This window comes from Nothobranchius furzeri, chromosome 6 (assembly GCF_043380555.1).
Source record: "Nothobranchius furzeri strain GRZ-AD chromosome 6, NfurGRZ-RIMD1, whole genome shotgun sequence".
Classification (NCBI taxonomy): domain Eukaryota; kingdom Metazoa; phylum Chordata; class Actinopteri; order Cyprinodontiformes; family Nothobranchiidae; genus Nothobranchius; species Nothobranchius furzeri.
Window position 1 is genome coordinate 34007709 of NC_091746.1, and position 13596 is coordinate 34021304.

The 13596-nt window shown below is 43.1% G+C and overlaps 1 protein-coding gene across 10 annotated transcripts in view; it reads right to left on the reverse strand.

Moving 5' to 3' along the window:
* Positions 1–13596, reverse strand: part of fer1l6 (fer-1 like family member 6) — a 52876-nt gene that overhangs the window by 3467 nt on the left and 35813 nt on the right. For 5 of the 10 annotated variants that reach the window (XR_008564455.2, XM_054747177.2, XM_054747171.2 and 2 more), the window contains 17 exons: positions 10478–10597; positions 10252–10404; positions 9949–10120; positions 8706–8830; positions 7404–7538; positions 6992–7315; positions 6851–6913; positions 6635–6733; positions 5875–6097; positions 5558–5694; positions 5355–5474; positions 5217–5277; positions 3775–3819; positions 2453–2550; positions 439–567; positions 219–359; positions 9–136 (listed from right to left, as the gene is read on the reverse strand). Coding sequence is in view for 9 of the 10 variants with exons in the window: in XM_054747177.2 (XP_054603152.2) it covers positions 9–136; positions 219–359; positions 439–567; positions 2453–2550; positions 3775–3819; positions 5217–5277; positions 5355–5474; positions 5558–5694; positions 5875–6097; positions 6635–6733; positions 6851–6913; positions 6992–7315; positions 7404–7538; positions 8706–8830; positions 9949–10120; positions 10252–10404; positions 10478–10597 (2273 nt within the window). In the remaining variant the exon portion in view is untranslated. The remainder of the gene's footprint in view (positions 1–8; positions 137–218; positions 360–438; positions 568–2452; positions 2551–3774; positions 3820–5216; positions 5278–5354; positions 5475–5557; positions 5695–5874; positions 6098–6634; positions 6734–6850; positions 6914–6991; positions 7316–7403; positions 7539–8705; positions 8831–9948; positions 10121–10251; positions 10405–10477; positions 10598–13596) is intronic. The other 5 variants (XM_054747176.2, XM_054747178.2, XM_054747175.2 and 2 more) reach the window with 4 other exon arrangements.

The window sequence follows — 13596 nt, forward strand, 5'->3', positions numbered from 1 at the left end:
TTAATAACCTTCCAAAAACAGGATTCAGCTCCTTGGGAATGTAGTTGTCTCTGTCTTTGATTTCATTTTTGCCAATGCGAAGAACAATGTATGGATCAGCTTTCCCGTCGGGGTCAGCTGGATGCAGGTTGGATGCCTGAGACGAGCAGGGATCATTTAAAACCAATGTGATTCCACGAGTGAAGGAGGAATCCGATACAGGACTGAGCAGCACTCACTGAGATGATGTAGACTCGTATGAGAACCTGGACCTGGTTGTTTGGAGGAATCCCTCTGTCAATTCTGTAGTGGCCCATGTCTCTGACTGCCTCCGAGCCTCCTTCTCCACCATCAGTCAGCTTGTAGAGGCAGAATCGTCCCTAAGGAAGCAGCAGAAGGAAATGAGTCGAGACATGTGAAGGTTTTAAAGACACGTTATCTCAAACAAAGGAAACGTACCTTAAACTTCCCAACAAACCTCTCCTCAGATGTTCCCTCCTCCTCATTGGCTTTTCCTCTGAACAGCTCGTATGTGGTCACCCAATCATCAAACGGTCCAAACTCTGCCTCCAGCTCCTTGTTGTACAGCTGCGCAGATTACCACAGGCATGCTAAGACACGGGGGTTTATGTTTCAGGACTTACTGACCTGATCTGGTCTTCACCAGGTTCTACATGGCTCTAATCTAACCTTGAATCTAGAAAAACACCCAAAGGTGCACCATGGTATTTATAAACAGAAACAATGACCAGGTAGAGAAAAAAAATAAAGTGTTGGTCCAACAAAACCTTCATCAGCAGTAGGAGCTCTCTGTAGGACATCATCATTTTCTCTCATGGTTCTGGGGGGCTTCTGGTTCATGCCAACATGTCTTCAATTCATGGAGATTTGCAGACATTTGGTTCTGCACAGCTTTTTGAAGGTTCTACCACAGCATTTCTGTCAGGAACAGTTCCAGACTTTGACTGGACCACACATATTCTGTTCTAGACCTGCTACTGTGTTTAGGATCGTGGTTTTGTTTCATGACCTGGTACAGTCCAAGCTTCAGACACGTCTCCTCACACTGGCCCTCCAACACAAACTATCCACCACTGTGCTGACAGTTTGGACCAGCTGTTCCTGATGGTTTTGCTGTGACTGTATTTGTGGTGTTAGTTTAAAGAGGAGAAAATGTGGATGTAGAACAAGACTAAACCAAAGAGAGAGGAAGAGGAAGAATAAACCATTGCTTCTGTCGAGTTTCATGGGCACCGTGAGATCCCTCTCCAGTAAGAAGGGGTGTACTTGAAGTGCTGGTGAGGACCCAGAATATCAGGAATGCAGTATGATGTGTTCACAGACATGGCTGCAGGATCACATCCCCACCTCCAACGTCTCTGTACATCTTTCAGACACACGCACACAGAGACCTGAAGAGGAGTGGTGAGATGCTGGTGCTCCCGTAGCCCAACACAGGAGAAGGTTCCAGTGCTGTGGAAGACTTCCCAATGCCTACAAGTCCCATCCGCGTGTCCTTAATAACTAATAACAAGTTGCCCTAACATCACATCTCCTTTGAAGCTGTCTCCCAAACATTAGAGATCATTCTTTGGGGGTTAATGGGGGCGATGGTGACACAGGAGTTAAGTGCTCGCCCTGCAATCGGAAGGTTGCAGGTTCGAGCCCCGCTCAATCTGTCGCTGTCGTTGTGTCCTTCGGCAAGACACTTAACCCACGTTGCCTGCTGGTGGTGGTCGGAGGGACCGGTGGCGCCAGTGCTCGGCAGCCTCGCCTATGTCAGTGCGCCCCAGGGCAGCTGTGGCTACATCGTAGCTCATCCCCACCAGTGTGTGAATGGATGAATGACTGACTGTGTTGTAAAGCGCCTTGGGGGGTTCCAGGACTCTAGAAGGCGCTATATCAAATACAGGCCATTTACCATTTTAAACCATCAAATTAGTTCCCAAGCACGGTCGTGTCTGAAGTTCACCGTTCCCCCAGGGGTTGGGTCAAATGCAGAGAACCAATTTCACCAGTGTGTAATGACTAATGGGACTCTAACTTTATATGTGAACAAAACTAAGAAGATGATTGTGGATTTTTGGAGAAATGATTATATCAAACATTTATTTCATCATGGGGGAATATAAATAGGTTCAGTGTCCACCTGGACAGCAGACTGGACTGGAGACACAACAGAGACTGTTTACAATAAAGGACAGAGCAGACTGGATACTGACAGCTAAGATCATTTAGTGCTTGCACCTATATGCTGCACAAGTCTGTTGTGGAGAGTTCAGTCTGATGTACCAGTTTTGTGTTTCGACACCAAGCTATTTTCATCACGATGAAGGAGAGTGAGCGGAAAATAATGATGTCAAAAATCTCATTTGATCAGTGATGATGTGTTCTGGTGTGTTTATTGGAAGAAGCTGAATTTCTTTCCTAAATTCTGAACTTAAAGCTGAGTTTGAGTCTCTGATAAAATTACCTGCAGTGTGGCTAATTTTGTACGTAGACCAGAGTGGAACTCTAGAGTTTCCTTCCCTTTCTGCTTCCTCTTCCTCTCTCCCTCTGCCTGGACGCTGACTGAGAGACAAAACAGCTGATGTTTACAACTACTGATACAGAGCACAGGAGAAACAAACATGTAGGGACAGTTTTCAAAAGCCGGCAACAGCCTCAAAGTTCAGTTTTAATATTGAACAATGTGCTCTAAAGTAGGGCTGCACAATATGTTACTAATTACTCAACATCACAGCAGTTTCTGCAACAGCAATATGACTAAGAACTGCTTTTCCTGATGGACTGTCTTCTGTGGAACTAGGATTGGGACAACATTACATTTAACTTGTACCAAGTTTTGTAACTTGTAACATGTTTTGTAACTGTGACTTTTGTTTTGTAACAGGTAACTTTAGTTTTGCAGCATGCAATTCTCATTTTGTAACATGTAATTTTGGTACTTAACATGGAACTTTTATTTTGTAACTTGCAGAAAAAAGTCAATGTACAAGTTTCAAATCACAACTTTCAAAACACAAATCTCAGTCTACAGTTACAAAACTCAAGTCTACAAGTACAAAACATTTTGTCCAAATTATCGCTTCCTTCCAACAGGAATTGTCTTGAACAGGAATCCAAGACTCGTGAATCTTTAGGAAGGAAGCTAGAATTGGGACAAAATGTTTTGTACTTGTAGACTTGAGTTTTGTAACTGTAGACTGAGATGTGTGTTTTGAGAGTTGTGCATTGACTGCTTTCTGCAAGTTACAAAATGAAAGTTTCATGTTACGTACCAAAAGTTACAGTTACAAAACATGTTACAGGTTACAAAGCTTGGTACAAGTTACATTTAATATCGTCCCAATCCTCGTTCCATAGTTCCCGTCCTTCATGTCTATAAGCGGTTTAGATGATACAGACATGGAAAGTGTTGTGGTTGGTGTGTTGCAGTTTAAGAGGAGGATGTCAGTTTTTTGTAACCAATATCATGATCGCAATAGTCCAGAATAATGTCACAGTCTGTTGTTTTTCTAACGTGCTGCAGCCCTAATTCACAACCACATTCTTCTTCACCTGCAGAATGTGTCTGCACTGTATCTCCAACACAAAACTCTAACCCACAATAACATTCATTTATTACACATACCATGTAGATTATTCAGGGACATAACCACTTTTGCACTGTCAAACCTACAAACAGAGCAGCCAACATCTGTGTGCAGCTGTGCCTCAGAGAGCACATTCAGTCAGTCCCAAAGCCTGCAGCTGAGAAAGGGAAGCATGACTCTTTCAGATCTGCATCCTTACCCAAAGACTCTATTCCATCGCTGAGCATGCTGTGGTAGGACAAAGCTGTAACGCACAACAATGTGTGGGTCAAGGGTCAACTATCAGGAAGCACAATCTACTGCTAGTTCACGTTCAACAGTCAGGAAAAAGAAATGAGCTCCTGAAGTCAGTAGTCTGAGCTGCTTCTTTTCCTCTGATGTGTTTGTTGTTTGGTCTCTGATTGACTCGAATCCAGAGGAAGTTAGTTAGAGAGCCAAAACAAGAAAATACCTTTAATTCTACACAAGTGCCTCATGATTTTTGTCTTGATAGCTGCTATATAAAAGATTGTTTATTTCTTTTTTCTTTCACACTGAAATTGGTTTGAATTCTGGGTAACACCAAGACTTTGTACATTCACATCTTTTGCACATGACAGCTTTGGAGTTTGTCAACTTTCTCTGTGAAGCAGCGCTCACACCTGGTTTGGCTCACCCGAGGCTGGTTTGGCAAGTTAAATCCTAAAGGGGGCAAACAAAAATGCAGGATGCCGTGTCTTTGATTTAAAGAGATACAGAATACTGAGGAACCAAGAGAGACACACCAGTGACACCCTCGCTATGTTTCTGTATAATCCAGATTAGGAAGGTGAGGCCTCCTTGTAACTTTCTCTCACCTGTAGTAGATCAGCAGACAGAAGCTGATAGTATTTGTATTCATCTGCCATAAACAAAGAGTGTTGTCATTATTATTGGCTCAGATCTAAAGTCAAATGTAATTTTACATCTGACATAATATCAATTATTTGTATAACTAAAGGAAAAGAGCCTTAAAATACAAATTACCCCCCAAAATTGAGAACGGTTAAAATAAATTAAGAAAAAAGATTAGAAGTGACAATAAATATTCCAATTTATTTGAATATTATTAAATCAGTATTTTAAAACTAACTGGATGATTCCATTAGGAGATTCTTGATCTGCGAGGTATAAACAGTCTTTTTGTTTTGAAATTATATATTTTTTAAACTAGTAAGAAGAAAGAAACAATGTTAAAGATGCAATAATTTCACCAGTGTTTTGTAAACTTGCTCTCTGGGGTCTAAAACGCTCCTGAAGGCCTGATGATGTCATCTACAGCTGTCTTTGACTGGTTTTACACAGAATGGAGATCCTGTATTTCACTGGTTGCTGATAACAACGTCCTCATGGTTTAATCCCTCATTTCTGTTGCCGACAGTTGAAACCAGTTCACGAGCTTTTTATATTTAAATGGTCCACTGGTCAGGGAACTGAATCAGTGACTAGTGGGCGACATTACAACGCCATGAAACCTGGAAAAGTATTGACTAAGACCATTTCATTAACAGTTAGAAATAGATCAAGATGCTTCCATGGAGCAGAATCCCTCCTTGGTGGTGTCTGATAACCCTTTTTACTGATCATTGACCTTCAGGGAGCTTTAACTCCCTCTCAGGATACATGAGAGCTGCTTGCCTTTCTCAGAGATGAAGGGTAACTGAGAGATGTCCTTCAGCTTTGCCTGAAACACAGAAACAGCACAGCTTTTAGGTTTGGACTGACACCTGTCCAGTCCTTTAAGACAGCTTTGAAAGTTACCTGCTTCTCCACAGACGCGTAGTATTTGGACCACCAGTCGATGACGGACTCTGCTGACTCATCAGCAATGGTCCGCCGCCTCCTCTTGGTGGAACGACGGGTGCTTTTGGCGCTGATCTCCTGTGTGAAAAAGACGAACAGAGTGAGGACTGTGTGAAGAGTGACGATAGCTACTGACATGTTTTTATAAAAGTCTGTTTTACCCTTTTCTTCCTGGGTTCTGGCTGAGCTGGAGGTGAAGATGGAGCAGGAGCTGGAGCTTCCTCCTCCACAGTGACGAGGAAGTCCTGATTGGTCACTGCCACTGCAGAACTAGTTCCTGCAGTGCTGTGTGATGGACCTGCTCCACAAAAGGCAACAGAGAAGGATATCACACTTACTTTGTTCTAACAGTGAGAGAGAATAAAACAGGTCAAAACTGTTGAAGAATTGTTTTTGCCCGTGGAACGTTTAATAGTTCTGATGTTTGAACACATTTTTGGAGAGCTGGTAACAACGTGACATCTCACACATGCTTTACCTTCAGAGACCGGAGGCTCTGTGGTTGGAGCTGGTCCGGCCTCCGTGACCTGAGTTGGTCTCTGTGTTCGGTCGGTTGGAGGTGGGGCTGGAGGTGGAGTGGACTTGAAAGCTTTGAGATTGTTGATGATGTGGTTTCCAACCAGCGTGCTGCGGCCGAAGGCCCGCCAGTCGACTACCGTGATACTGAGAGGAGGATGGAGGTGTTCGTTCTCCGGAAGCTCCTGGAGAAGAGTAGAGAACAAATACACCCGTGCTGAAGAACCAGGTTCTGAATGAGCTAGATCAGGGGTTCCCAATTTCTTTTTTTTTTTAGGACCCCCTTGCTCATGTCCAAGACAAGCCAGGACCCCTAGCCCCAACTCCTACATGCGTACACACGTTAAATGTGATCATTTACCATCTCTATACGGACACACGGTTATAAATTATATATGGAGTTCTGATTATACTGTAGAGTGTGTTATTGGGAGTTTAAAAATGTAATTTTTACAAATAAGTTCTTGCTAACCTCACAATCTCAGCAAAGACAAAATTGTGGGGACCCGCTGTGATTTTGTGGGGACCCCCTATTTGGGAACCCCTGACCTAGATGACCAACAAAGTGGGATTACCTGAACTTTATTTTAATACTTGATAATTATTCTACTGATGTTGAAAGCTGCCATTGATGAAAGTAAGATGTGTTCTTTTATCTAGCCCCTACATTTGGATTGTTATTAGTGAGATTCGTGTTTTTGTTTGGAGTGTGTTCACTTTACCAGCTCCATGGAGTCTACCAGCGTAGTGAAGTTTGGGTTGGACTTGTACTTTTGAATGACGGAGGACCGCAAAGTTTTACCTGCACACTCTATAAACACCTGAAAAACAGAGAAATCCAGGTGTTTCAGGCTCTAGTGGGCCCGGCTATTATACTTTATAATAACTGGTCACAACCCTGAACTCGCCATGAACTCTTCCATGTAATGTTTTCTCACCTGTGGTCGGTCAACAGACAGAAGCTGAACCTTCCTCAGCTCCCTCAAACCCCAGAACAACACCTTGTGGGGAAACCAAAAGAAAAGCACTTTTAATACCAGAATCATTACTTTCACTAACTTCCCTTCAGGTTGTCAAACCTCCAGTCTGTAGGTGCTGAGAACAGGCCTGATGTTGGCAGGAACTGTGTAGATGCCTCCTTCCTCTTCCTCTAAAGCCGGTAGACTCGAATGGCCAGACTTGGGGATCTGCGCAAGACTTGTATTAGAACTCCATCTTGCAGTTGTGTAGATGCCGAGGTGAGACTGACTGACCTGGAGAAGTTCAAATGCAGCAAGTAGGTCTCCTCCTGACTGGCTTCCATAGTGAAGTGGACTATACTGCAGGGTGGGGGGGATGTAGGGTTCAGAGGTCAGATGCACACCAGGGACTGCCACAGTGGCTCCCAGGTACTCAGCTTTACCCTGGACACATTAGGTGGAGTTCAGAAACATCAGCCATAATCTAAACTGTGACGACTGGATTGCACCATGGGTCTACAGCTGGCGTTACCAGAGCGTCATCATCGTACACCTCGATGACGACACGCGGGGGCTCCTTCTGGATGAACTGCAGGTCTCCACTCAACAGGATGCGGCTCATTAACAAGCACTGGTTCCATGTTGGACTCAGGGTCTGACTGATTATCTGACAACACAAGCAAAACAATAAACTTAGGACAGCGCATGAAATAAGGACAGGAACTGTATCTGACTCATCTTCCTCACTAGACTCCAGCATTGTTTGCAGTCCCTGTCTCTAGTCTCTGTCTCCTCTCTGTTTTCTGACTCTAGGCTGTGACTCAGATCTGTCACATCATCTCTTGTTTCAGTTTCTAGTCTCTGATAAGTTTCTTGTCTTTGTGTTTGACTCTTGTCTCTGTCCCTAATCTCTAGTTCAACTCCCCACCTCTAGTCTCTATTTCAGGTATTTGTTCTTACTAGCTGAGGTCTCTGTCATTAGCCCCTGACTTGTGTCACTGTTTGAAGACTCGCTTTTATCTGCTGCAGGTCTCGTTCTCTGGTCTCAGTCTCTGCCTTTAGTCCATGGCTCTTGTTAAGAGGACTGCCGAACAGGCAGGGGCCTTAGTGTTATGCACTGACCAAATGGTCTCTTTATTATTATTATTATTATTATTATTATTTATATGTGAATTTGGCTCAAACGGAAGTATGTACCCCCATAAATCATACATCAAATCGACCCGCTCAGTCGGGAAAGTGTGCTTTTACCTTTTTTAGATTTTTGAGTTGCCATGGCAACATATTTTTGCAAAAACTACTATTTTGTACTTTCAGGGAATGCTCTTGACTTCTGTAAAATATTTGGTGCTGCCCATTTGATCACGTGATCACGTGTTGCACAGGAGCAGGGGCCTCATTTATCAAGCTTGCTTACGCACAAAACCGGGTTGGAAAACTGTGAAAGCAGCTTTCCACGCAAACGTTGGGATTTATGAAAGAAAACTTAGTGAGGGTCGGTTAAATTGCTAGAGGTTAGAGGTGAAATGTCGGTGAAATCTCCGTTTTACCGCGGGCGTCGGAAAACGATGCTCTGGCACAGTGAGTCGCCTCTCGACGTGCAGGAGCTCTCAACGCATCGGAAACAAACGCTTGGTCACACCGCGTCATTTTTCAACGTTTAGGGTGTGAGAATGTGTTGACCCCCTTGAGGAACAATCAACATCCAAATGAAGAAAACGCTGCTGTACCGTAAGAGGTTCTTTAGTTTCCCTGCACTCTTCTCATCAGTCATTTTGTATTTTTAACCAATACCTGAAGAACAGACACACTTGTCAGGTTGGCCCACACTTACATTCGTGGTTAGGCTGTGTGAGAGGAACGTGACTCGGGCGAATGGGTCTGACAGGCCCGTGTTGTCTGCAGCTATCAGACCGCGAGCCTGATACACGTGGCAGCGCAGCTGAAAGTGGTGGTGCTCTGCAAACACAAAGAATAACAGAACATTTCCTCAACTTGCCATATTGGCCTTGCATTCACAGATGTGGAGTTCCCTGTCTACTGCCACCAGGACAAGTTCCTTTGGAACTGTGACTTGTACCCAGAAGAGAACACTGGTCTTACATTGAAATGTGCTTTTAACCACACAATCACAAATGGTTTTCATAAATCTTCATAAAACAGAAGGCTCTACGTGTCATCAGCTCTCAAATCGGTGCTCAACGTCCAGTGAACAATCTGAATAACTGTGGCAGGAAGGCTGTCAGAGTAACTTAGAGTAAAAGTTACTCTGATGAAGATACAAGAAGTGTCGAAACAATCGCATTTTTCTTTGGTGCTCACACCTCTTAAAAAGGTTTTCTCACACGAGTGCTCCAGCCTTCCTGTCATGTTTTCATAAATCTGTTTTTGATATCTGCTGGAGTTTTTCGACCCAGCTAAACTAGGGGAAAACTAAGTAACATTATAAACAGTTATTAATGGTTTCAACACTGAATAAAAGAAAATAAAAATTGTAAACCAACTTTCAGGGTATTTACAAATGCAGCTGGATCTGGAATAACAATATTTACCCATAAAGCAAAATCAGGCTACAAAAGCTACAGAAGAAACTTCATTACTTAAGTATTTTAAAACTTAGTTTATTAATGACAAATGTTGTTGAATAAATAAAAAATATTAGAGCAGTTTTTCTTAGGTTTTATTGGGATGACACAGTAACAGGCCTCCAGCCTGACAACAGACACAAAAAAACACACGTCTGGCTCAGCGTGACTTGTTAGGTGACTCTTTGACTCCAATCAAAGGGCGGGAATAACGAAACTATCCAAATGGACACGGAATGTCCATTTTTGTTTAGTCACTCTTTTTCAGTGAACTCAACTTGTCGTTTTTGGTTAAATGTTGTTGACTTTAAAAGACGAAATTTGAGTTGTACAAAAACAGCATCTTCTGTTCATTTCAGTTTGGCCTCATCATTTTTCAGAGTCACAAGAAGCCAGAATCAGCCTCCAGATGGTTTGTGTTCGAACAATTAAAGCTAAAAGCTGATAAACGAAAGGGTTCACCAAGGTCCAGGGCCACAGCTTCTTCCTCACCTGTGCAGACCAGGTGTGAAGGGGGGCTGCTGGCATCAGCACCCCCCTCGTTTGGTGTGTATCCTGCAGGTAGGTCATCCAGCATGTGGGAGGAGTCTGAACAAGATCCAAACCACAGATACACGTCTAGCTTGGCCTGAACCGTCAATGCTGCAGCACGCTTTCCTGGAGGCTGCACACACACACACACACACACACACACACACATTCATGAAATGCACATATTAGTGTGTGTGTGTGTGTGTGTGTGTGTGTGTGTGTGTGTGTGTGTGTGTGTGTGTGTGTGTGTGTGTGTGTGTGTACCTTTAAGAACAAGGTTACTACTTTCCCACAGAGAACCCCTCGGGATTCCTGGTTGCCAGAGTACAGCAGGTCGCGGGTTCGAACCCTGGCGTAAGCTACTCGTTTGTTGTTGCTTAGCAACCACACAAACATGTCTGGTACCATGTGCTGGGGCTGCAGGGTAAAAGAAGAAACGAAGATGTAGAAAATGAACTGAATCCATCCTAACTCCCTACAGTCTTATCACCTCTTCCACAAGGAACCTGAGTTTCTGCATTATCTTTGTAGCTTCCTGCAGCATTTCTTTTACTCCACCAGCTTTTCTTCGTCTCTCTGTCAATGACTTGGCCTCTCCTATCATACCCTCCTGCAACACAAATGCAACCTGGATGTTTACAACACATTTACTAGGATTTATTTTCATAACTGTCATCAGCATGAACTAATCAGGAATTGCTGTGAATATTTATGACCAAACTAGAAACTAGCTTAGGTCAGTCCTCAAAGGTTTAAATGTAAATCTTAAAGGTTGAATGTGAAAAAATTTAATAAAAAGCTTCACAGGACATTTAGAAGTGTGCAGAATGAAGGTACAGTATTTTCCTTTAAAAGCTATATTTCAAAAATAATCAAATATATATTTGACGGGCACGACATTGGGTTTATGTTTACATCTACCAGCCAATAGAGGGCACCATTGCGGGTTCCTCAGCATGGTGAGGCTGGCACAGTAGAAAATGGTGGACTTAGCAAGTCAAGTAGCTGTTTCTGAGCCCAGAAGATGTCCTTATCCTTCTCAGAAGAAGTGTGATCGTAGAAGATCTAAAACCAGAGTTAGTGTAGGTGAAGCCTACAACAGATGGACCCAAATAAAAAAAGTCACGTATCAACAGCAAACCTGGTATCCCGACAGCTGGAAACCTTATTCTATTGTTGCAACTACAACCTCCACACTAGCTGTCGCTTTGGTGTTCGTGTTCCATATTCAACCTTTAAGTTTTTATCCGTGTCTTAATATTTTTACCACAGTAAAGATGTACTTTTATCAAACAGATTTTCTTTTATTTTTACAAACTGCTAATGCAAGAAGAGAAATTCATTTCTTACTTTTTTCTGGCAGAAAGAAAAATAGGTTATAAAAATGAATTAGTAAAAATAGTAAAACACATAATGCATAAAACAATAAGTTTGGGTCTTGTTCTGATAAAGTAAAGATAACTTTAAGTCTTACTGTACACCACTGTACACAGCCCAACTATGGACTAACTATAAGAAATGTAGTATGCTTAGGCTGTAGGTTGCCTATAATGATGCTCTGCATTTGATTCTAAGGAAGCCTAGATGGACAAGTGCAAGTGAGACTTTAGTAAATGCAAAGATGAGCACCCTACAAGCTGTCTTCAGAAATTGTATCGATATATATTTTTTGTAGGCCGGACAATTCTAAAAATGTGATTGTTTTAATTCTAACCAGTACCTGTTACCTCCAGTCAAAGATGTGGAAACACTGGTATAACAGTCTTTTTTATTTTTTAGATTAGGGAGTTACTATAATTATACTTTATTTTCACACTACTGTTATTATTGTTTCTTGTTTCTGTTCTTCATGATTACTCGTCTCTTGTGCTTTATTTCATTTCATTTCATTTATTTATAAAGCCCCTTCTGCGAACAATGCAGATGCCCAAGGTGCTGAACACAACACAATAAAAACATAAAACCATCAGAATAAAATATAACAATCGTAAAACCAGCATAAAATCAATTAAAAGAGGAGAATAAAAGCAAAAAATAAAATCCAGAAAAAGATTAAGAGGCCAGGGCATTGAAACTGGGTAAAATTTGCTAAACCTGAAAAGCCTTGACAAAAAAATGGGCCTTAAGGCGAGTCTTAAAAACCCCCAATGAGGGTGACTGACGCACCACCAAAGGCAACTGGTTCCAAAGTGCAGGTGCCAACACAGAGAAAGCACGGTCCCCCCGTGACCTGCACTTAGTGCGTGGAACGATCAACAGCTCCCTGCCGGCTGAGCGAAGTGCCCGCGAGGGGGCATGCCGAAGCAAAAGGTTTCCAAGATATGCTGGAGCAGTTCCATGTAAGGCCCTGTATGCCAGCACCAAGACCTTGAATTTTGCAGCCAATGAAGGGATGCCAACACAGGGGTGATATGCTCCCTGCGCCTAGGGCTTGTCACGAACCTAGCGGCTGAGTTTTGAACTAACTGCAAGCGTGCTACCGCACCCTGACCAAGGCCGGCATACAGTGCTTTGCAGTAGTCGAGCCTTGAAAGAACAAAAGCATGTGTGACAGTCTCTAGATGTACTCTGGACAGCAGGGGCTTAATTCTGGCTAGTCGGCGTAAGTTAAAAAAACATGATTGTACAACCTGGTTGATTTGCGCATCGAATTTTAGGGCTGAGTCCAGTTGCACTCCCAAATTTCTGATGGTGGTCTTCATGTTGGATGCTAAAGGGCCCAGATTCACAGCATTGCATGGGCGTGTAGACATGCCAGGGCTGAGTACAATTACTTCAATCTTAGCGTCATTCAAATGTAAAAAGTTTGTATCCATCCAGGAGCGCACATCCTCTAAGGCATCTACAAGCTTTGACATTGACCCATCGACCCCTCGCTGAAGGGGGAGGTAGATCTGACAGTCGTCAGCATAAAAATGAAAATGCATGCCGAACCGCCGAAGAAGATTCCCCAACGGTAGTAAGTAGATGGCAAAAGAAGCGGACCCAGTACAGACCCCTGTGGCACACCCCACTTGAGTCCCTTCCAGGTCGAGGAGGTTTCACCTACACTGACACAAAAACTCCTGTCAGATAAGTAGGAATGTAGCCATTGTAGGGCTGCAACGGTAATTCCCGCCCAATGTTGTAGCCGATCCAAAAGTATGTCATGATCGACCGTGTCAAAGGCCGCAGACAAATCTAACATCAAAAGAATGAGAGCAACCCCCCATCACAAGCTAAAAAAAACATCATTAAGAACCATTAAAAGTGCAGTCTCAGTACTGTGACCTGCTCTGAAAAGATCTCCCAGAGTTCGTTAGTGTCTAAAAATGCAACCAGCTGTAAATTTACAACCCTCTCAAGCAGCTTAGATAAGTAAGGCAGATGTGAGATAGGTCTGTAATTGGCCAACACAGCCTCCTCCAACCCCTTCTTTTTCAGCAGTGGTCGTACAACAGCCCTCTTAAAGGTAAGGGGAACCAGACAAGAGGCCAGACTGGTATTTAAGATAAACAGTATATAAGGGGCCAGAACAGAAAAAGGCTCCTTAAGCATCCTTGGGGGAAGAGCATCATAAGGGGAACCAGAAGGTTTTTGCCTAGAAATGAGTTCCTCTAGCTCTGTCAT